At 44.0% G+C, this 23,640-nt stretch overlaps 1 protein-coding gene across 1 annotated transcript; it reads right to left on the minus strand.

Annotated features, from left to right (window-relative positions):
* Positions 1 to 804: 804 nt before the first annotated feature.
* Positions 805 to 23,474, minus strand: VDAC1 (voltage dependent anion channel 1). The gene is made up of 9 exons (XM_079968157.1): positions 23,277 to 23,474; positions 12,756 to 12,825; positions 11,047 to 11,096; positions 10,738 to 10,890; positions 10,588 to 10,640; positions 6,168 to 6,395; positions 5,450 to 5,600; positions 2,498 to 2,555; positions 805 to 1,795 (listed from the first exon to the last, which is right to left on the minus strand). Exons 1-9 carry the CDS (start codon positions 23,382 to 23,384, stop codon positions 1,704 to 1,706), a joined length of 963 nt encoding a protein of 320 aa, XP_079824283.1. The 5' UTR covers positions 23,385 to 23,474; the 3' UTR covers positions 805 to 1,703.
* Positions 23,475 to 23,640: the final 166 nt, after the last annotated feature.

Consider the following 23,640-nt stretch of genomic DNA (forward strand, 5'->3'; position numbering starts at 1 on the left):
AAATGCAAAACATTGAAAAGAACAGGAACACTGTAATAAGCCATAGGCTCAAGAACCAATGACAGACATCTGTCAAGTTTATTCATTTGCTGATAAGGCTATAAACAAACTCCAAGGAACGTACTTTTTTTCCATCATGTGCATTGCTTGTGATGAAAGCAACTATAATCGTAGTGCAGGGGAAATGGTTGATCTCTCAAACAGATGTGCAATACACAGTAGAAAGTCTAATATGCATCTCTTGTGTCATCCAGGCTCTCGTTCCTTCCATTCCTCCATCTTCCACAATGCCTACCCCATACCAAAGGTTCCTCAAGACACAGACCTACATTTTTTGTGTATATTAACTCCATGTACACTGGGGGAGATATCAACATGCTTTGGGGAATCCCAAGGTTTGCAGAATTCTTTTAAACAACTTAACAAGGAAAAAATGCACACACACACCCCCAAAAAAACCTGAATCCAAATGAGGGTGGATTATCCCATGAAATGTTGAGGGTCAAACTGGAAAGGAAACCATGGAAACAGCGGGGAGTCATGAAGTGTCCTAGAGGAGAATATGACTAGTTAGCATACCTGTTAGAAAGTGACTGCAACATTGGGGGGTCTCATTTGTTTCCATAATAACCAAAAGCTTTCATACTGAGGACTTTACTGGGATATTCACTCATCTGTTTGTTCTGTCTTACAACAAATGGGGGGGAAACACCTATAGGTTGTCAAGAGAAATGCAGCCATTGCGTTTTGTAAGAACACAGATGGGGATGCTTAACCATTTAGGAAAACAGACACAATTAGAGATGAAGTTTCAATGTTTTATTCAAGTTGGGTTTGCTTGTTTGTTTCATTTTAAGTGGTGTCCAATACAGCATTTTGGGGTCTAATGCCACACAAAAAAAGATGGAAGACTGAAGATGTAACCATTAAACTGCTAAAAAGAGAGAGAAGAAGTAGTGATAGAAACAAAGTCCATCTTGTTTAATGCAATGTCACTAGGTGATTACAGTTACAAAAGACTTCCCTGCTTATGGCTCTGTCGTACAAGCTTTTCCATAATGAGTGCAAGGGAAAGAACCACAACACGGGGTGTGATTTTTAAGTGGTGTTGGCTGAGTCACATCAAACTTTCTACACGCCAAAGTTATACGAAGTGAACACTCTAAAGCACTCAAAGGACAAGGTGTTGGTGTAGGAAGAGAGCTGAAGGTGTAGGAGGGAAGAACTAAGTAAGACTTAAATGTGTGTGATGCATCTGCCTGAGCAGCCCCTTATCAGACAAATTTGAACACTCCATCACAGAATGAAAGCCTGCTAATTCAAGTGACAGGAAAAGGAGCTTCCCGAGCACTTGGATGGATTGGCATTCTCATAGCATGAATTCCAAATGTTTCAACCATTTCAGGAACCATTATCTTAAGAAAAAGGTTCAAGACAAGAATCAGACCTTCATATTAATAGCTGGTAAGCAACATTCCCCAAAAGGCCTGGAACTGGAGGGGGGGAAAATCATCACCGGCCTTCTCTGAAAACACACACTTTGAAGCTTAGCCTTCTTTAACCAGATTCAACATGACTGACACATGGCAATAATTGCATCCCAGACATAAAACATTGAAAAGTACACTAAATTCAGAAGGTAGCTATGCTGTATAGTATTTCAGAATTAATCACCAGAAATAACGGTGGTACAATTCCTTCTTTCATGCTTCAAATTCCAGTCCTAGACCTAGTTTGTGGCCACCTGCGTTGACATTCTTCCCATCCAACAAAGCTGACAATGTCAATTTAATACCTGCATAGCAAAACAGGGAGAGAGAAAATATGAGCATTCATACTTAGGAACATAAGGGCAATGCATACAATCTGACAGCGATTTCCACCCGGACACAGTTTCCAACTGTCGTGTTCTGGCTATGTCTGGGAAATTCTGGACATATAGGAAGCCTATCTGAGAGAAGTATGAGAACTAGACATACAATGGATATAAAGGGTTAATTAATACTTTCCTGATATAGGACAGTGGTCCCAAAACTTCAATACAGCTACCAAGAAACCTCACTAAGCTATTTGCTCACAATTCCTTGTGATATCAGCATTAGCAACACTGTCCTCTGACTCACCCTCTTTTAGTATTTTAGATTTGATCCAAGCAAATGACTACAATAAAGCATGATCAACTATCCATAATTCTTACATAGACTGATCAGCTTTTTCTGTCAATTTAGATTTAATGTTTTTGGCACTGTAGTGGCAATTTATCTGAGGAAGTACAGGGAAAAATATAGAAACCAGATGGAGTGGCATTCAGTCGCCTTCACAAGAATTCAAATTTAGATAAAAATAAAGCCTGAAAGAATTGATCACTGGGGTTGAAGAATAATCAGGCTTTCCACATATCACAAGCATACAACAAAATCACGCATGTCATTTTCTGCCATAACCATTTGGATGGAAAAGGTCAGCAGAATCGAATACAATTCTATTCCATGCGTACCTGGCTTCAGAGTCTGAGTATATCCTAAACCAATCAGACTGGAATTATTCACTTTAGCCTGAAAAACAAAAGTGAAGATATCTTTCAAAGTTCTTGTTGCAGATCATAAAAAGAATTGTGGAAAACAGAAATGACAGTTTATTTGCTCAGGGGAAAGAAATTGGGAATTCAGTAAGCATGTGGATGTTTATTTGAAAACACAGATCTTGGTGAGTTCAATAGGTCTCCCCCCACCCCGCCCATCCCCGTCAGCTAATTGTGCAAAAGACTACTCATGCATTTCCTAACAAACTCTTTACTTTTGCTGAACAGAAGTTTTCTCCAGGTGATCAGTACAATATTATGGCTTGCAGCTCAAATGGCACAAGTAGAATGAACTTAGGATGTTGGCTTGCTGCCAGTGTAAAAGGAAAACAAATGGAAGCTTATACCCCACCCCACCCATTTATACATTTGAGCCTAAAGCTAAGCATGATGTTTTGCTGCCAGGAATCATTTTAAAAGCTCTCTGCAAGTCATCCAGTTGCCAGCCAGCCTCTATACGGCAGCCAAAATAATAATATAATAATAATAATTTATTATTTATACCCTGCCCATCTGGCTGGGCCTCCCCAGCCACTCTGGGCAGCTTCCATAGAAACAAAAAATACAGTAAAATGTCACACGTTAAAAACTTCCCTGAACAGGACTGCCTTAAGATGTCTTCTGAATGTCAGGTAGTTGTTTATCGCTTTGACATCTGCTGAAGGGCGTTCCACAGGGCGGGCGCCACTACCGAGAAGGCCCTCTGCCTGGTTCCCTGTAGCTTTGCTTCTCGCAATGAGGGAACCACCAGAAGGCCCTCGGCGCTGGACCTCAGCGTCCGGGCAGAATGATGGGGGTGGAGACGCTCCTTCAGGTATACTGGACCGAGGCCGTTTAGGGCTTTAAAGGTCAGCACCAACACTTTGAATTGTGCTCGGAAAATACGGAAGGCTAGCCTTGAACGGGAGAGCCCTCACTTTCCACTCTCCAGAATAGCTACTGCAGGTGCGTCATGCATTATTCCAACCAAGGAAATAATTAATGAAAGGGCTCATCAACTTCTACCACAGCTCTGATTGCCTAATGGATCCTGCTTTTCACCCTGCACTCGTGCCTCTGCTGCCCGTCACCATTGCCCTCCCCAGTGGGGCCTTGTCAGGCACCTGTTCACAAGTGGAATGAGCAGGATAGAGCCACAGCCACCATAGTAAAGACCAGCATTTTAAAGCATCAGTGCTACTGAGGCTACATGTGGGGCTATAATAATTAATGATGATGATGATGATGATGATTTATTATTTATATCCCGCCCATCTGGCTGGGTTTCCCCAGCCACTCTGGGTGGTTTCCAACAGAATATTAAAAACCCGATAAAACATCCCCAGGAAGGAAAAAATCCCCAGGAAGGAAAATGTTGAGGTTTTTTCAGGTGCAGAGATTTAAAATAAAAATTAAAAAATGTTATGACTCAAATGTGATTGTGGGGCAACTAAATCTTACATGGAGTAGTGAATTTAATGGGCTTAAGTTAGCCATGTCTATTCATTTCAATGGGGCTACTCAGAGTAGAACTAACATTGGACATAACCCTATATGTCAGGCATGGGGGACCTTTGGCCCTGCAAGTTAATAATCATAATTATTTATTTATAATTTATTATTTATACCCTTCCCACCTGGCTGGCTTTCCCCAGCCACTCTGGGCAGCTTCCAACAAAAGATTAAAAATACATTAAAACATTAGTCATTAAAAACTTCCCTAAACAGGACTGCCTTCAGATGTCTTCTAAACATCAGGTAATTGTTTATTTCTTTTACATCTGATGGGAGGGCATTCCACAGAGCAGGCAACACCACCAAGAAGGCCCTCTCCTCCTCCTTGCCCAGTGGCAGACTTTGGGCTTTCAAATATCAGCAGCACCCTGCGTGACACCAAAAATCAGTGCCCCCCCTTGCCTTCCATTCTAAGTCATTGTTGCGGCACCCTCTCAGCTCGGCGTCTAGTGCGGGCGAACCAGTTGCATTCCCCTAAATCCGCCTCAGAACTCAATTCGTCAGATGGAAGAGAGAACGAGCCAGCCACAGGTGCAGCAGCTCTTGCAATACTGCCAGTTCAAAACACACATAAGCTAGGTTTGTTAAATCTTTTGGCTCATTCTCCCTTCTATTCTTTAGCCAGTAGTTTCATGAGTCAAAGGAAACGATGAGGAGATCATCTGTGCAGCTGCCATAGCACAGCACTGAGCGAAGCTGCGGCAGCTGCATACACATCTCTGCCCAGCAGCAGTGAGAAGGCATGTGGTGCTGATAGTTACTCACTATGAGCAACTAGGCAAAGTGCTAGATCTACAAAGCTGTATTGCTCAGATACAATCTGTTTTCTTGTTTCTTATCGACGAGTCCACATTGTTAACACCCACATCTGAATACAGCTGAATAACTAGGGGAAATAAATTTAAAAAGGTGACGTTAAAGGGAAAGCAAATGGAAACAAAAAAGATTTCGTGTTTATGAGAGGTGCTGAGGTGCAAGTGTCTCTTTTCTCTCAGGGCTGCTTTCCTTGCCTGGACTTCGCTTGATAAGTGAAGCAAGAGGAAGCAGTGATTACCAGATGAGGTAGGTGACCCAGCAGATGGGTTGCTGTTGCTCTCCAGGAGGGGAGGGGAGGCGAGGGCAGCAGGAAGGCCTGTGCATTGGCAGAAGTGCAGGACTGGCTTTGCTGGTGCTTTTGCACTGCACCAACCTCCCCACCACCTTGCCCTTTGCAGGAAGCAACAGAAACCCACCTGCTGGGAAGCTGGCATAGCTGTTCCACCCCACCTGCTGAGCTGCTTCTGTTAAATGGTCTTGGAGTTCCAGGAGAATTAAGCAGTCAACCTCTGTAACAGAATAAATCTCAATGAAAATGAGTGCCCACATGTTACTCACAGAGAAAGATGCATCTGGGTCAATTTGATATTTGGCAGCTATTCCAAAGCGGGTGTTGCTATTTCCAGCTGTCCAAGCAAGATTGACGGCAGTTTCCAACTTATTATTCACCTTCTGATAAATGGAACCTCCAAATTCTGTGCCATCATTCCTGTAAGAACATTTTTCATACTTTATTGTACAGTCATTTGTGGGAAATGTGCAAGCCTAGGCATGGTTATGTTTATGATTTGCTGCTGACTTGTTCTAATGGTTGGATGCTGCACTTTTACTCTTTATTAATGTTTATGTTATTTAGCTTTTCATCATTTGAATACTGCTGTGAGATCCTACAGGATGAAGGGCAGTCTATATTACAATCAATTATATATAGTGCTTAAAAAAACACATGAAGGAAATAAATTAACAACATCCTTCCACATTTTTTATTTCTTCAATACACTAGTGTGAACTTAAGTCTGTCATCCATTCCAAATCATTTCTGAACCCCGGTCTCCAAACCCTTCATCTGGGTTTTGGAGATCTGGATTTAGAAATGATCTGGAAGGTCCTATATATCTGAATAAATATAAATTTGGCTCCTACCAAAGCACATAGTGATGTTTAAAGCATCCAAGTTATTGATAAAGAAACAGTTCCACCTTCCTTTTCACCAACTTGACAGGATTATTTTTTCCCTTACAACACTTTCCCAGTATGCAGTCTTGCCAGTACTTACACATTGGTGTGAAGCTGAAATTCGTCAGTCTTGTAACCAACAGCAAAATTGCTCTGAGTTATTCTGGACTTAGCAGTCTCAAAAGTCATTTGGTAACCAGCCAGCCAACCTTCATAGCCAAAGACAAAGGCACCACGTATTGAAGGACCAGCGATGTCAAAATCCATGTCACAGCCCAAGTTGATATGTTCCCGCTTGTATCCAGACTTGACCTTAGCATTCTTCTTCCTAAAAGGAAAACCGTGCTTTATAGTATACATTTTAAATCATGCATTCTAAAGCTATTTCCCCCTCGCTGCTATGTACCAGTCCCATGCATTCTCCACAGTTGGAGACAGAAATGTTTCTGAATATCAGTTGCTGAAAACTACAGGAGGGAAGTGCTCTTGTGCTCAGATCCTGCTTGTGGTTTTTCCAGAGGCATTTTGGTTGGCCACTTTGAGAACAGAACACTGAACTAGATGAGTCATTGACGTGATCCAGCAGGCTTCTCTTATGTTCTTGCCACCACCAGAAACCTTTAACGGTAGCATGGAGACTGCCAAAACAAATTAACCTCTTTCTCTGTATGCTGAGCTGCTTGACAGGCTATAGTCACCATGCATAAGCTATCTTAAGATGCTACCTCCTCATGCACCTGGTGTCTGAAACAAGTAGGCCAATTTTTTCAGCCTCTCCATTATTAGAGATTTTAAAGCAAAAACTGGATGGCCACCTATCATGGAAACTACAGCAACAAATTTATTACATCAGCAGGGCACTGAACTAGATGGTTTTGAGGTCCCAATTCTATGATTCTAACCAGCAATCAGTCCTGTTTTGAGCTGTTGAAATAGGCACTGCACTATTTCAATACAGGAGACTAATGATCAATGCAGTAGGTTAGGAAAATTATTTGGAACATTATCTGAAGATATTGACTCAAAACTGATGGTTGGCAAACATTTTACTTGCAATGCCTTTATCACCAGGCACCCTTCTACATGCTGGTTAAATTAAGGACCTACTTTTTTACCTGTTATTAATCAACCACATTATTTCCTCTCAATTCCTTCAGCCTTATTTTAACCTGGATATTCACACTGAAGCCAACTGGAACACTGAGATGATCCAAGACCGAAACCCCAGGTGTAACAGCTCGTGGTTCGACATGACATGCACCCCAGGAGGGTGACTGCTACATTAATCGGCAGACATATCCCTCTTTCACATATCGGCGCCTCCATTTCAAGTTTGGAGAAGAGGCAAACATCAGAGCCACCTCGAGAGATCACAGTTCAAGGTTCACTGAAGGCAGGTGCTATCAGTAACGCACACCAGTCCTTGTCAAGCAACACTTTCACTACTTCATTTATATAAATGGTGTACTTAACCACATAATTAATTCAAGGGATGCTGGCCTGCCTCCATTTTCCCTGGGATTAATTGAAAGGACATGCGTATCTGACATTTGTAATTCCTGAACAGTGTGGTGTGTTTTTTAAGGAGCTTTATATGGGCAGGAACCTGCCTAATATTAGGCTAGAATATTTGCCCATCTAACCCAGAACTGATTAGACTGACTGGCAGTGGCTCATTAGAGTCTCAGGTAGCACTTTCCCATTACCTGTTATCTGATCTAGCTGGAGTTGCTGTGCATGCAAGGAACATAGGAAACTGCCTTATACTCAGACCCTTAGGCCAGTGTTTCTCAACCTGTGGGTCCCCAGATGTTGTTGGACTACAACTCCCATCATTCCTAGCCAGCATGACCAGTGGTCAGGGATCATGGGAGTTGTAGTCCAACAACATCTAGGGACCCACAGGTTGAGAACTGCTGCCTTAGGCCATTAGGTTGGTGCTGGGCATACAACTGGGTCCTTCTGCATGTGAAGCACAGGCTGTACCTCTGAACTATACTCCCTCCCTAAAGGATGCTTGTGTGGCACTGATGGAGAAAGGGACAGTCATGAACAGTCCCAACTAGCATCTCAAGAAAGCTGCCACCTTCCTTCTTCTCTTCCCATCCACCCTGCAGTCTTGCTTGGAAGCCACAGGGAAAACTTCCTTAGCCATTCCCCAGCTTTCTTTGCCAGGCATGTCACATACCCTCTCTTTCAACTCCCAAACTCCATCATGGGACCCACTTATAAAAGGAGAGCAGGGTCTTTCCCCACTGAAGCCAGTGGCTATGCTGGGGTGTTATCCCAACATGAAGGAAGCCAGCCTCCTCTGTGCAGCTTTCCTTAGCACCTCTGCAGAAATCAGGGACAGGTTATCCCATCGCAGTGTGAAAGATGGATGGGGGGGGGGTCTCCTTTGTGTTAGCAAATCACTCCTCTGTTGCTGATATATGACTGGTAAGTCACATGTCTGTGTTTACTTTCCTGAGCTGGAAAGGTCTGAGGATGGAAGTTACATCTTATCTCTTCTGTTATGTCTTGCTGTTACACTGTGTTTTTCTCTCTGTGTCTGCTGCTGAAGAAGAGAGCAGACGCCATTATGATTTGTCCTGTAAATATTGCAAAATGAATCTAAGAATGTTTACATTCATACTTCCAGTCATCACTGCAGACTCTGCTGATTAATAGCGTGCACAGGATCATCCGACCTGTGTCGCTGAGTGCTCTGGCATGAAGACTCATGTCCATCCCAGGGGAGCGCAACACCGGACAATGCCCGGAGAGGCTTGTCTCATACCGGGGGCAGTGGGGGCCCCCAAGGCGTGTTATGGACACTTTGACCTCATACTGAGCTTCAGAGGTGCTCCAAGGTACCAGGTCAGGGGAGAGGTGTGGCTGGTGGTGACATTTTGATTGGTTATAAAGGTCAGTCAAAGTCTGCAAACACCTGCACCAAGGGAATGACAGGACTGAGGTTCATCACTCCCTCGTGTGGTTTCTGCTGTGCCACCAATGAGGTAGCAGGAAGGCAAGAATGGAGACAGAATGGAGGACTCCTAGTGGAAAGGATTACCTGTCGCTGGAGTCCAGTCTACACAAGCATTCCTCTCAATACCCACTCACTTGGAAAGGGGATTTATGGCTCTGTGTCTTACCTGCCTTTAAGATGTAGCCCTCCTCACTCTGTTATCAATAATTCAGCTGTTTTGAAAATGCAATTTCTGAAACTGGGTTGCAAAGGGCCACACTTAACGCAACACTAAACACACAACATGCTGTGGCAGTTTTTGTCCTTTCATTGCTAATGGCAAGTACAGGGAGACCGGTTTTCATCAGGACTGTGATGTTGGAGTGGGGAGGCGATTCTTTTCTTTGCCACTGTGGTTCTGATGAAAATCAATGTTCCCTGTGTCTTGGGTGAATAGCAGCTCTGCAGAGAGGAATTTTATTTAGCACAATGGTGAAGGAGGAAGGAGTGAAACCACTCCTTTCCTACATTCCACAGTCCCCAAAGTGAATCACACACACCCCAATTTGAAACAAAAAAATATGCAACAACCAAGAGGTGCATTTAACACATTTCTAAATTGGGTCTTAAAATGGCTAATTCCCAAATGGACATTTTAAAATCACACCAGTAATTAAAAGGATCTATTTAATTTAATAATTTTAGTAGATGTCTGATTTAGAGCTTTGTATCAGTGCTAAGGTGGATGCCACATTAACCCCTGGTGCTTTTAGCAAAGGTGCTCTGTCATTTTACATTTTTTATTCCCATCCAGGTAAGCACTGCTAGTAAAACCTGAGTTTGTAATGATGCTGCAAAGCCAAATCTGGAGGCTATGGAGCAGATACTCAGTAATCATTCTGAGATTGAACATCCACAGCTCAGGAAAGGGACACCATACCTAATGAATGCAGCCCTGGTTACTAGAAATGCAATACGCTACTTTTAGCTGTGCAACATTCTGACATCAGGAGCATTTAGAAAGGATGATAAAAATGAAGATGCACACACACAAATATTAAGTACGTATAATCTCCCAGCTGCTTAATCCTCCTGGCCCACATAACATGCAGGAAACAACCACAGCATCAAAACCTTTCATCCATCCAATGGCATCTAGCGTTACAGCCTGCAAGAACAGAGACCAGAAATCCAGCTGGGGCAGGGGAAGAAGAGGCGTCCCAAATAGCACAACTTAGTGGTAAAGAGTGAAACAGTTATTGCTAAGTAGCACTAAATAGACCTTGCACTGGAGGCTGTTGGAAGATGTATTTTGCATTTATAAGACCCGCATGTGCATCTTAGGCCAAAATTAGCAGCAGTTATGACAACTGGCTCAAGTGATTAACTATTTTAAATAGCACCACACTTAAGTTTGCAAAAAGAAAAGACCTTCATGGAAAGGGGAAAGATGATCGCACACAATGGATAATCACTAATGCAGCCCAGATTGGAAAGATAAAGCAAATTAAGCAGGCAACTAACAGCAACAAAAAGTGTATTCTACTGTATGAATGTACCCACTCCTTACCCAGTGTTAGGAGAGAATGAGGAGTCAAAGGTCAGCTTCAGTCCATGTGCAAGCTGAACAGAAAAAGAAATTCACCAATTGCATTTATAGTTTGAAAAGATGAGTGCTTAAAGAGTTAAAAAAACTGCCATCTTTCAATGTAACACTCACCTGATCTTCTAAAGTTATCTCTGTGCCTAGTGTGTTGTCTGTGTTCCACTTCTCTGTGAATGTCAAGCCATATTCTGTCCACCTGTACTTGGTTTCCAAACTTCCAGAAACTTTGGTTGTTTCTGTATTTGCTGAACCTGAGCTTATAAATTCCTAAGGACAAAATGCAGGGTGAAAAATTGTTTTTCACAAAATCACCTTACAGAGTTAGAAAAATATACAGGCCCCTGTCCAAGTAGACAGGTGGCTTTATTGGAAGTGTCAATTAAAATGACATGAAAAAATCATGCTTGGTCTTTCTCTACTCACCAGTCCATTTTCAGATTTTGTTTTCAAATCCAACTTTATTAAGCCAAATCCTAAGAAAATATAAATAAGCCAGAATGAGGTCAGTAACCATCTGGGGCAGAGGCAGGCAGAGATTCTGATTGAACTTTCATAAAATGTAAGTCTTCTATGCAGGAAGAAAAGCATTTAAGAAGCTACACTAATTTCTGCAGCTTGCAGGAAGGTGAAATATGATTATATTCACATAATATATAGCCACAGGACAATCAGCATAAACATGATAAACTTTTGCTGCTGCTCTTGCAAGAAGTAAACTGAGCAGCATTTTTATATATTTCTATTGATTGGTGTGTTTTCAGTTGTATCTGTTTTAATTCGTGTTATGAGGCAATACTGGAAGAAAGATAGGCTGTAAATAAAATAAATAATGGGGAAACACATGATGAGATCCATGATTCCATGAGATATTTAACAGAACACAAACAGTTTTCTTCAAAGGATCAGAAGGCAAATTGCTGAAATAAATACTCCAAAATAAAGGCCCAAATGCACAAAACCATCCTTAGTACCATAGCTGTCAAGTGTCCCTTATTTGAAGGGACAGTCCCTTATTCCAGCGCCATGTCCCGCTGCTGTCCCTTATTGATGGATGTCCCTTAAATGATGTCCCTTAAATTTCAAAGGAAGCAGCTCCTCTCCCTCCCTCCCTGCCGGCCAGGGAGGAGGGAGGCTCCAACTGTGTTGCTTGGCTGTGTTGCTCACCCAATAAGAAGTCTAAGAACGACTGGGGGGTGGAGCTTGCATGCCTTGTGTGTGGCTAATTAATGCAAGCTGAGGGAGGGTTTGAATGCTGGACGCCATTTTGTTGCACGTGCTGCTGCAAACTTTGCAGTGCAAAGCCAGGCCGGAGAGCCATCTTAAGTTGAGGCTGCATAGGCCTTGTGGTGCATGTGATTCAAATTCTATTCAGTTGAACCTCTGGTTACAAAGTTGGTTGGACAGTGTTCTTGAAGCTACCCAGCATGAGTTTGACCAGACTGCAGGAGGACAGGAAGACTGGAGTGCCTGGAACAGGTAAGGATGCAGGTCCCTTATTTTGGCTGCTGGTCCCTTATTTTCAAGGCTGCTGGTCCCTTATTTTCAAATCTGTAAGTTGACAGCTATGCTTAGTACACAAATTCAAAGGTACCTGGGACTTGGCCCAAATTTATTCCCTTCCACAGGTTGCAGAGTAAAGTGACAAGACTGATTACTCAGGCTGACAGCAGCTGGATAAAACTGTTAATTCAGTCTGGTCAAAAAAGGGACATGTCTCCCCTTGTCTCTGCCACTGAAAAACAATTTAAAAATACACAATTGCCAACGCTGCCTCCAGATATACAGTTAGATGGGCTTAGATAGGCTTTTACAAAGTGGGAGCTACATCCGAGAACTATTCTTTGCATCCCTCTGCTGCAGTTTACACCTTGAAGGACAGAGAATACATACGGACAGAGAAGTCCTGTGCATCTTTAGTCAGAAGGTTTACTAAGTGAGCTAAATGATGCCCAGAAGCTAGTACATACTGATAAAGACCTATTCTTAGGGCACAGTTTGATCTATGCATATTGACTGTGATCTATAACACACGCAACTGGCCAGAAACTGCAATTATAGTTGTGTGAAATCCTAGAAATCAACAACCCAGATAACCAGTGAAACACCACCCATTTCCTTGTGGCAATATTTACCATATCCCTTGGTGAAGATGTCTCGAGCAGATTTTCCTAGGTCAGCATAAGCAGGAGGAACAGCCATTTTCTGCCAAAAAAAGAGAAAAGACACTTGAGTTATGGTTTTGTGGAGAATCCAAACACCACAGTGCTTTTGTCATTCCAGAGGTCCAGCCACCAATTAACCAAAAAGAGGATCAATTAAAGTCTTTTTCATGTTACATTACCGAGATGCCCTCTCACTGGTCGCTATAAAAACAAACCCCACAATCAAGAACAGAGCTGAGTTTGCCGTGACCTTTATTTGTAATGTTGAATCACCTAAAAACATATATTGAGGAAAATTTCGACAAGAAGAAAAATTCTGGGGCTTTAATTCACCTCTTGATCCTTAACAACATGAACAGATCACAATGATCTGGGCTGCTAGGTGCGTGTGAAACATGTCACTCTGAATCTGCTGAGTTAAGAACATCTTCTCTCCTCCTCCCCACCCCATGCCCCCATATAGAGCTCACTATTTTTGTTTTCCCTTCTTCTAAATCTTTCCACAAAGGAAGGAGGTAGTATCATTTAAGCATTTTATTCTCTTTTCCAGCCAGCCTTGAAGCCCAAACCATCCATCAGAAACAGATGACGAAATCAAACAAAGCCATCAAAGCTATGCAATGTTAGGATCTGGATCCAGCACCTTGTTAAATGTCAATACATAAAAGTTATTCTAAAAACAATCATTCTTTAAGAACAGGAACCATAGAGATCCATTTCATAGCAATCAAGTCTATAGCCACATGAGGTTAACAAATCGTATAATTGAGCTCAATGAAATGACATTTTAAAGCATCTTTGCTCTTCTCCTGCAAGGCCAGTATGTTACACATAAGTAGACTTGCCTTGCAATAACCAAGACAGGCCCAACTCATGAGCCCTTAAATCTTTTTACTCTTCACCCAGATGAATATGCAACAGTGCCTTATGGCTTATCTGATTCATTACACATGGTGCAGGATTGTTTATTGTAGAAACTGAAGATTCCACCCTCATTTCTTAAATACTACTAGCTGCACACCATAGGTTAGAAGCTTTATACAAAATAATTTATTTTGCCAGTAAGCAACAGGCATTGAGGATCTATTTCATATTTCACAGACAGAATGATTTACCATAATTCCACTAAAAAGGAGAACGCAAAGTAAGGATATGCAGAACACCAAATGGTGTCTGTCCCTAAACCGTTTTGGAGCAAGCACCACTAAGTTGTTGCTTATTTTGGCTCCAGACCAGAAGCAATTTGCTTTTACAAGAGAATTGCCAGAGCACATATGTCAGATAGGTACTTTAGCAGTTATTCGCAGCCTGAAGCGCTAAGTGCAACAAGCTGTTGCATGCCAGAGTTGGATACTACTCTTAGATAAGTCAAGAGTCTCAAGAGTCTCTCTTCTGGCTCAAATTGAACTGCTCCATCAAGCAAACCGAGAAAACAAGCTACAAAGAATCTTTCTGGCCTAGTGACATAGTCAACATTCTTGAGGGTACACTGATTGAGAGATACAAACCCCAGGTGATACTAACTTAACTATTCTGTGACCGTCTCCAGGGTGCTCCAATCCTGCCACCCAACTCAGTAAACTTAAAATGGATGCTCCTCAACTAATGAGATCTTTAGCAAAATGGAAGACCTGAAGGCCAAGAATCATATACTCAGCAGCGTAACTAGTCGCTCGGGTGCCTGGTGCGGCACAGACATCCTGCAGCCGGGGCAGGACAAGCCACCCATGGGGACAGGGGGGTGCTACGTGGAGCCTCTCCGCCACCTCCTCTTCAGTTGTAGGGCTGCTGAGGGACAGGCGGAGGGCAGACGCAAGCGCCAAACTGCTGTTTCAGGCAGGCACCCAAGCCACCATGTCACTCCCAGGAGAGATGCGTGGCTTGGGCATGCTGCAGGCCCCGCAATAAGTGCCGGCCCACGTGGTATGGCACCCAGTGCCAGCCACGTTTCGTTACGTTTGTTGACTGAACTAAAAAGTTTTGTGAGCCCCATTTTTTTAAAACTCACATTTTTGTCATTTTGTCACATCCCCTCACTGATGAGAACCGGGGCAGCCCGCACCCGCCCTTCCTCCGCCACTGCATATACTCCAGAGGTCCCCAAACTAAGGCCCGTGGGACTCGTTTATCCGGCCCGCGGCAACCCCTACTGCCCGCTGTTGTTACTAGTGCTGCGCTGCACAGCTGCCCACTTCCAGGTCGGAGGAGCACCGGAAATAGCTTGTGTGCATGCGCAAGCGTTATTTCCGGCGCACATCCGGGTCAGAGGAGACCCGTGCACATGCGCACAAGCTATTTCCAGTGCTCCTCCGACCAGAAGTGTGCCAGAAATAGCGTGTGCGCACGCGTATGGGCACACGCTCCCCCGCCCTCCGGCCCGCCATGCGATCGGCGCTGGAGACACCAGCCCAAGGCGGGGTAAGTTTGCTGACCTCTGATATACTCAATACGTATCACTGTGAAAGGCTTAAAGAGAGCCATGAAATGTTAACAGGTCTCAAAAGCAGCTGACCTGAATGTGAGCACTAGGTCAGAGAAGGGACCTCTCAAGATTCTACAGGTGTCTGGAGTGACTAGATCTGCATGCATCTTTCCATGCGGCAAGCACTGTCTCTGCTCCAAAACCAGAAAATTCCTCTCAGAGGAGCTTGTCTTCAGAGGCCTCCTTCTCCAGTGCTGTACTTGTCCACTGCTATACTAGTGTGAGCTGGAGGAAACAATACCTGGAAGAGCTCCTTGACATCCTCATGATGTTTTCGTGGTGCTCAGATGTGACAGCTATCAGTCAGGACAACTTCTATTCCAACTGGCTACAAATCCATTCTAAAACTCCAGCAGGTAGCACTGAAGAAAGCCACGTCACCAGGATCAGCTCCGGGGTTTTTCAAGAAAGCCACCACAGCACGGGAAACGTCAGCGATGGCTGTGTGATGAATCGATCATGACATGCCGGCTTAATGCAGCAGTCTATACTATCCCTATGAAGCAGTGGGAGGTGTCTAAATCCCATCTTATGCAATTACTGAAATTAAGGAATATTAAAAGATAATCCTGTATCTAATGAGAATTGAGTTCTAAGCAACTATTAACTTCACAGGGGATCAGGTGTGTGAAACAGACAATATCACAGTGTTTTATCTGTGGTTAACCCCGATTAAGATATGAATCATCAAGGGGAGGAAAAGTTACTTGCTTCCTCTGTGCAACAGCTGATCAGTCGTTTTAGGTCTGCGGTAGTTCAAAGACAACCGTCAGCCTCCACAAGTTGAAAGTTCAATGAGCTTAATGAGTGGGGCTGCGGGGTCTTAACAGGGCAGCCTGTAAATGCCCCTATATATCAGTTCTGGGATCTCAGAATGTGAACTCCGAGTGGGTCATAAGTGAAACTGCATGTCTGTGTCTGATCCCAGCCTTGAAGATGATAAAGCTATCACATGACTCAATCCCTGTTCAAGGATATCACCAAGACTGAAATAGCAGGGACAAAATGCAAGTCAGTGTTAAGCGCTCCTGACTTAGCAACACTAAACTCTGGCATCTGTTGTCCCACCTCATGATTCTGCAATTTATAGGATTATTACATTTTTAAAAGATGTTGTGGAAGCAAAGTCAGGTAGCAAGCTTTAGAAGCTAATTGTTTTAGGAAACACCAACTGGCAGGAATAGGTTGGAGTTCCTTCATACTCAGGTTAAGAAGCCTCTCTCTAAAAGAAAAGTAAGTTTGTTTTTGTATATCCCTGGCACTGAAGATATAATAATAATAATAATAATAATAATAATAATAATAATAATATTTACACCTCACCCATCTGGCTGGGTTTCCCCAGCCACTCTGAGCGGCTTCCAACAAAATATTAAAAATACAATAAAACATAAAACATTAAAAACTTCCATAAACAGGGATGCCTTCAGACATCTTCTAAAAGTCAGGTAGTTGTTTATTTCCTTGATATCTGATGGGAGGGCGTTCCACAGGGTGGGCACCACTACTGAGAAGGCCCTCTACCTGGTTCTCTGTAGCCTCACTTCTCGCAGCAAGGGAACTGCCCGAAGGCCCTCAGAGCTGGACCTCAGTGTCCGGGCAGAATGATGGAGGTGGAGACGCTCCTTCAGGTATACTGGGCTGAGGCCGTTTAGGGCTTTAAAGGTCAGCACCAACACTTTGGCATAAGAAAAGGTCAGCACCAACAAAATGGCATAAGAACTTTCTCTAAAAATAAATACAAGTCTTCATAGCCACAAAGGGAAGACAAGTTGAAATTGTTCTGGACCCTTGGGCATGGAACAATTCATTTTTTAAACCAAAAGGAATGATTTGCTGTCTTAAAAAAAAGCAAAAAACTTTTCATCTCTTATTTTAAGGGCACAAGAAAAGCCCTGCAGGATCAGGCCAAAAGCCCACCAAGTCCAGCATCCTGTTCTCACAGTACACAACCAGATGCCCACTGGAAGCCCAGAATCAGGCCCTGAGTGGAACAGCATTCTCCCAACTTGTGATTCCCAGCAACCGGCATCTGAAGGCATATTGCCTCTGACTAAGTGGGGAGAGAGATGCAGTAGCAGCACTACTACGAGTGCCACATAATGCCTCTTCTGCATTTGTAAGAACTCATTTGTTCAGTGTGGCAGCACCTGCCCATTGGAACTCCCTGCCTATTGAGACGAAGCTTAGAAAGTTAAGATCATTTTAACCTATTTTAGTTTTTTAACTTTTGTATATTTTAAAGTATAGTTGCAAATTTCTCTTGATTTAACTGTTTTATCTTTCATAAGCAGCTTTGAGGGCGGCATATGAATTTTATGAAATAGATAAGAATACACTTCTCAGTCTCCGCTGTGAAAACCAATGTACATTAGGAAGTCTTAGTTCCAGCTTTGGTCAACCTCTGTCTTGGCACCCATCTCCATGCCACTTTCTGCTGCTGATCCATCTCTCTTGCCCTTAGTGCCTCTTCTGCAGCTGGTACAGAAGCTGTGGATCCTGCTTCTGTACCAGCTACAGCATGGCTAGGCAAACGAAGGTCCAGGGGCCAGATCAGGCTCAATCACCTTCTAAATCTGGCCTGCGGGCAGTCCAGGAATCAGCATGTTTTTACATGAGAATATGTCCTTTTATTTAAAATGCATCTCTGGGATATTTGTGGGGCATAGGAATTTGTTCATTATTATTTTTTTCAAAATATGGTCCAGCCCCCCACAAGGTCTGAGGGACAGCGGACCAGCCCCCGAGTGAAAAAGTTTGCTGACCCCCTCACTGCTACCTGAGCCCCAGATCACTTGCCGCCACCACACACCCCAGCCAGGTATGAGGAATGGACCTTAGACCCCCATCAAAAAAGTTAAAGAGTAACAAGTAATGTATCATTTTCACAGAGTCTAGAGACTGTGGCAGAATCCTAAGGTACCAGCAGCTACAGAATGTCAGGGCTGATCTTGACACAGTGTTTGGTACTAAGGCAATCCATCCCAATAGGAGGAGCTTGGTACAAAGAAGCTTTCAGGTTTGGTCTTAATCACATAATATTGTGCTTTTCTCCAAGTAATTCAGCTTTCCTTTCTGCATTTCATCACCTCCTTGCTGCTGGTTAGAAGTAACCCCCTCCCCAAACAAGATGTAGCACACAGTGTTAGAAATTCAGATATACAGTGGTACCTCAGATTACATACGCTTCAGGTTACATACTCTTCAGGTTACAGACTCCGCTAACCCAGAAATAGTACCTCGGGTTAAGAACTTTGCTTCAGGATGAGAACAGAAATCGTGCTCCAGTGGTGCCACGGCAGCAGGACGCCCCATTAGCTAAAGTGGTGCTTCAGGTTAAGAACAGTTTCAGGTTAAGAACAGACCTCTGGAACGAATTAAGTACTGGTACTTAACCCGAGGTACCACTATATAAGCTGGGTGCCAAATGGATCCTTAAACCCAGATTGCCGTCGCCAAAACGGAATGTCTAGTTGCTATTTTGGAGTAAGACAGCTCTAAAGTCTTATTTTTCAAATGATGGACTGACTGTGATTGAGTCTCAGTGAAACATCTGGCTAGTTCAGATGTCAACCTTGAGCAAGGTTAAGAGCTTTGAGAACTTAAATAAGAAAACTGACTTGATCCAGGGACAGTCACATATAAGAGGCCCATTCCAACCTTTTTATTCTTAATGGTGACTGCTGCTGCTCAGGCTGCACAGAAAAAGCAATTTTATTCCAGAAATTCATTCCAATTGTGCAGATAAAATATAACTGATAGAATTCTACAGGATGGGGTATTAGTGTGTGAAAACAGTCCATCTTCACTTGGTTGCAAGTGGTCAAAAGCCAGCTGGAAAATGTGGCTGGCGCATGGCCAATTTCAAACACTGGTAGCACACCTTGCCACAAAGCTACTGTAAGCAAAGAATTTCTACATACTTTGAATCCTACCTTATTCTCCCTGACTTACTGTGTGAACAGGTGCAGAAAGCAATCAAACCTAAGCCCTTCAGCCCACAGAACATGAATGATATCAGCCTCAGTAAGATTTACACATTCATATTACTAAACACAAAGGTGATTCAAGAGACTAATATTTGTTCTGACTTCCTGCTCCACAGTCAAACCTCCATAAAATTCCAGCTCTAACCCACACACAGACTTCACAGTCATACTGACTGAAGTGATATTTTGCATGGGACTTGACCACACAGAAATGGTAGGAAAAGACCTTGCTACTCATTTGCTGATAATGTTTTTACATAAGAACATCAGAGCCTGCTTGCTCAGGCCAAGGGTCATCTAGTCTTGCATTCTGTTCTCTCAGTGGCAAACCACTGGGAAACCAACAAGCAGGATTCAAGCACAAGTACACTCTCCCCTCCTGTGGCTCCAGGCAACTGGTTTTTAAAAGCATTACTGCCTCCAGCTACTGGGGCAGAGCATAGCTATGATGGCTAGCAGCCATTTTAGTGACTCAAACTAGATACATAACCCACTGAGGAAGAAATCCTACATCAGCTAACTTGGTCCACATACTCCAGTGGTGCCCAAGCAATTGTTCACACTGTATGAGGTTCTGTTCAGTCACCTGTAAATGTTTCCTATTTCAGAGGAATTTCTCCCAACTATTATAGGCTGGAATCCATACCTTTTACATAGGGAATGTCTAAAGCACATAGATGTGGCCATCACAGAAATCAGAGCCAAACGTATCAGACTGCAGAAGTGGAAAGTGGCCAAGTCTCCTGATGAAAGACCTCTTAGATCTTGCAGCTCACAAGCAATAATACATTATATTAAAAGAAGGGTGGAATATACATTTCAAAATATCCCACATAATTTATTGGAATCTTTTGCAGACTGAAAAGACGGATTTTGCTCCCCCTGCACCACCAACACTGATTTGTTTTATCTCTCTCTCTCTTAATCTTTTTTCCATTGTAAAAAATTGATTACCAGAATAGTCAAATCAATATATGTAGTAACTGTAAATTGTGCCTTATTTAAGTCACAGAACTTGACACATCAATGACATGAAAGGCATGGGGCAGGGAGAAAAATGGGACATTGCAGATTTAATGCTACCTGTCCGTTATCACTAACTGCATAGCTGGGAATCGGGGAGGGGGGTTCTTTCATTGTATCTTTTAAAAACATTTCAATAAACAACAAACAAAATGGACCAAATTTCTTCTTTATATATCAAGCCACTATCCGTCCCATATAAACACACACACACAACCCATTCCTAACAGCGCTAGCTTTATCTTATCTCCACTGTCACCTAGGTCATGTCTATCTCATCTTTGCTACCCTCAGTGAGTATCTGACTTCTACCAATCCTCGCCTTTTGCATCTAATGTTCCTTGGTGAGAAACAGTTTGCACTCAGCTCCTGCTTTCCTTAGGTGGTAAAAGGACAGTGAGTGCACAGTTCTCTGGCTCTGTGCTTTTATGTTGTGCATTTGAGGATTTTCTTTGCCTTCTCTCTAGTGATCTCCATCCTGCAACCTTGATGTACCTTTCATATACTCATTATCAAGATCTGAATGCAGCATTGTGAGCACTCAGTTCTGACTCCACCCCCTAGCTGGAGGAAGATACGGGAGGAGAACAGGAATGACAGATGCGCCCAAGTGTATCATTTCTGCAAGAAGCTCAGGTTTGGAAGGAAAACACCTTCTTCTTTTGTGTTTTAAGAATTAGATTTTGTTCTTACTTTGCCTCTAGGTGTCTTTTTAAATGTGTTGCTTTGTTTCTGCTACAGACTTTATGAAAACTGCTGGGAAGCCTTTTAACAGGGCATCTTGGAGAAGATTTCACCAATGTTGCCCACACATGAACAGTTCTACTGAAATAATTATATTAAAAGGAAAGCACATCACTAGTATATGCCTTGCTAAAAGAGCAGAGGCATATGCAAATGGAGCAACTGAAAAACAATAGCCTCAGTGTAACTTCCCACTGAGATCAGTATCTGCTAAATGTAATATGTGAATGGCTACATGAGTCTGTTTTGCTCCTTGGACACTTGTCTGGAAAACAACACCTGTACTGGAAGCCAGAATATTTACATATGATAGTGTACATGCTTCTTTCATGCAGTAGCCTTCAATCCCTTGGATTTCCAGTCAGTCAACCTGAACCAGCTGAGGACATCTGACTTCTGCACATGTTATCACCTGCCAAATCAGGAACCTGTGGACATATCTCTCATATGTATCTGAAAGTGGATGCTATCTCTCTGCATTGCTTTTGACAAAGAATCTGTTTGCAACCCCACTAAACAAAAAAGGAGTAAAATGATGAAATTAGCGGTGGTAATTAGCATACAGATTTTTCCTGCCATTTTCACAGGGGAATCAAGTTGGAACAGAAGCACACATGTGCAGAAAGGATGAGGGAGTAGCAACACTGTCCAATGAACACTGTAGCCACTGGTGTGAATGAAATTTAGCATGTCATGTCAAAAAAAAATCACAGTTCCATACTGAAGTGTGAAAGAAACATTAGTCTCACATGTACTTTTAAAAGCATGTTTAGAATTGGATGTCATGTGTCAGTTTTGCTCAATACCAAAGCACATTTTCAAAACACACATTTATGTTTTATACCCATACATTTGGTTGTCAATGGCTTTGAATTTGTGCTAGTAGTTAATATTGTGTTTAATACTATTACAAACAAAAAGGATTGTGACAGTATACATGGAAAGTTAGAAATATCCCACGTATAATTAACTGTCTATTTGCTAGATATATGTAATGTAATAGGCACTGTAGAATTCAATCTACTTAGCAGCTATATTGGCCTTATGAATGGCACTAGGCTTCTGCCTAGGGCAACAAATACAATCTGCATCCAGCCATAATGGTTGCAAAAATCAGCTGCAAAAACAGGTCACATTCAGAAAGCCCTTTTGAAACACATCAAAATCAATCTGAGAATGAAGGTATTTCCCATTGCAGACAGTGGAATTTGATGTAGCCATGCTCCTGAATATTGAAAAACCCTTGCTATTTATTTTTAAAATGACATTCCTTTAGAATTATCTACATCCATTTGAAGACATTCAAATACACCCAGCCCTTTGGGGCAAAACCTCATGACTCAATGTTCTCCACCCACTGAACTTTTGCCTTCATCCAGCAGATATAAGAACAAGCAAGGGCATTAGGGGCATTTAGAGGTCAAGGGGAAGAACCTGAAAAGAGGAAAAAGAGGAGGGAAGCAGCACCCACTAACAGGTAGCCAGGAAAGGCTAAGACACTGTTACCTGTGCGCTGCATCTAGACCTTGCCAAACCCACGTTACCGTGTCTGTGGCCTACCCCGGGGTTACACCACCTGGCCTCGCTACTACTTGGGTATGTGCTGCCCAGGAGCGCAAGGAGCAGCGAGGAAGAAGAGCACATGGAGCCGGCGCGAAGCACGCTTCGCGCACCGAGGTCACCTACAGCTCGGTGCTGCTGAGCGCGGGGAGAAGGGGAGCGGCAGACCCCCTCGTCGCCGTCTTCCAGGGGCCCCCGGCGGGGATGGGCTGGCACACAGATGGCGCTGGCTTGGAAGAAGAGGTCTCCAAGGGCCAGCCGGGCACCTCTGGGAGGGAAGGATGGAGAGGCGGAAAGAGGTCTGATGGGAAGCAGATGCGCACGAAGGAGGCCCGCGGTGGCGAAGCGAGGCGGCCTCGTCCAGGGCTTTCCGGGGCCTGCGGCGGCGCGCCGATCAGGCAGCCTTCGCGGCCTTGAAATAGAAAGGGCAAGGCGCCAGGGGTCGCGCTGGAGGGCAAGGCGATTTCTCCTCGCCATCCTCGCGACCGCCACCTCCCAGGCCTGCAGTGGCGCAAAGCCTTCTCCTTCCCCCAGCATCCCTCTCTCCGGCTGCTGCGGGCAGGGGAGCAGTAGCCGCGCCAAGGCCGCCTACCCCGGCTCGCCTTCCCTCCCGAACCCTGCGGCGGCCCGGAGAGAGGCTGGCAAGCAGCCCCAGCGCCGCCAGTAGCGGCCGATCTGGCTCGTCCGCCTTACCGTGTCTTTGCCGTGGCCGCAGCAAGGCTTCTGGTGAGCGGCGGGAGGGGCGGCGGCGGCGGAGGCGGCGTGGAACGGGGCGGATCTTGCAGGCGCCGAGGCCAGCATCGCGGGAGAGCCACGGGCAGCAGGCAGGCAGGGAGGCAGGCAGACGGACCCTCCCTGCCGAGCAGAAGGATGTGACTGCGCCGCCGTCGGACGCTGGCCGGCCGCGGATAGGCTGAGCGCCGGGGACGGGAGGGGGGATGGCAGAAGAAGCGGGGCTGGGCTTTCCGGGCGAAGGGAGCGGTTCGGCCAATGAGCCAAGGGCGGCGTCTCTCGCGTCTTCAGCCGCACGGTGGTTGCCAAGCGCGACGCTGGAGGC

The sequence above is a fragment of the Podarcis cretensis genome (assembly GCF_951804945.1).
Source record: "Podarcis cretensis genome assembly, chromosome: 2".
Taxonomy (NCBI): Eukaryota; Metazoa; Chordata; class Lepidosauria; order Squamata; family Lacertidae; genus Podarcis; species Podarcis cretensis.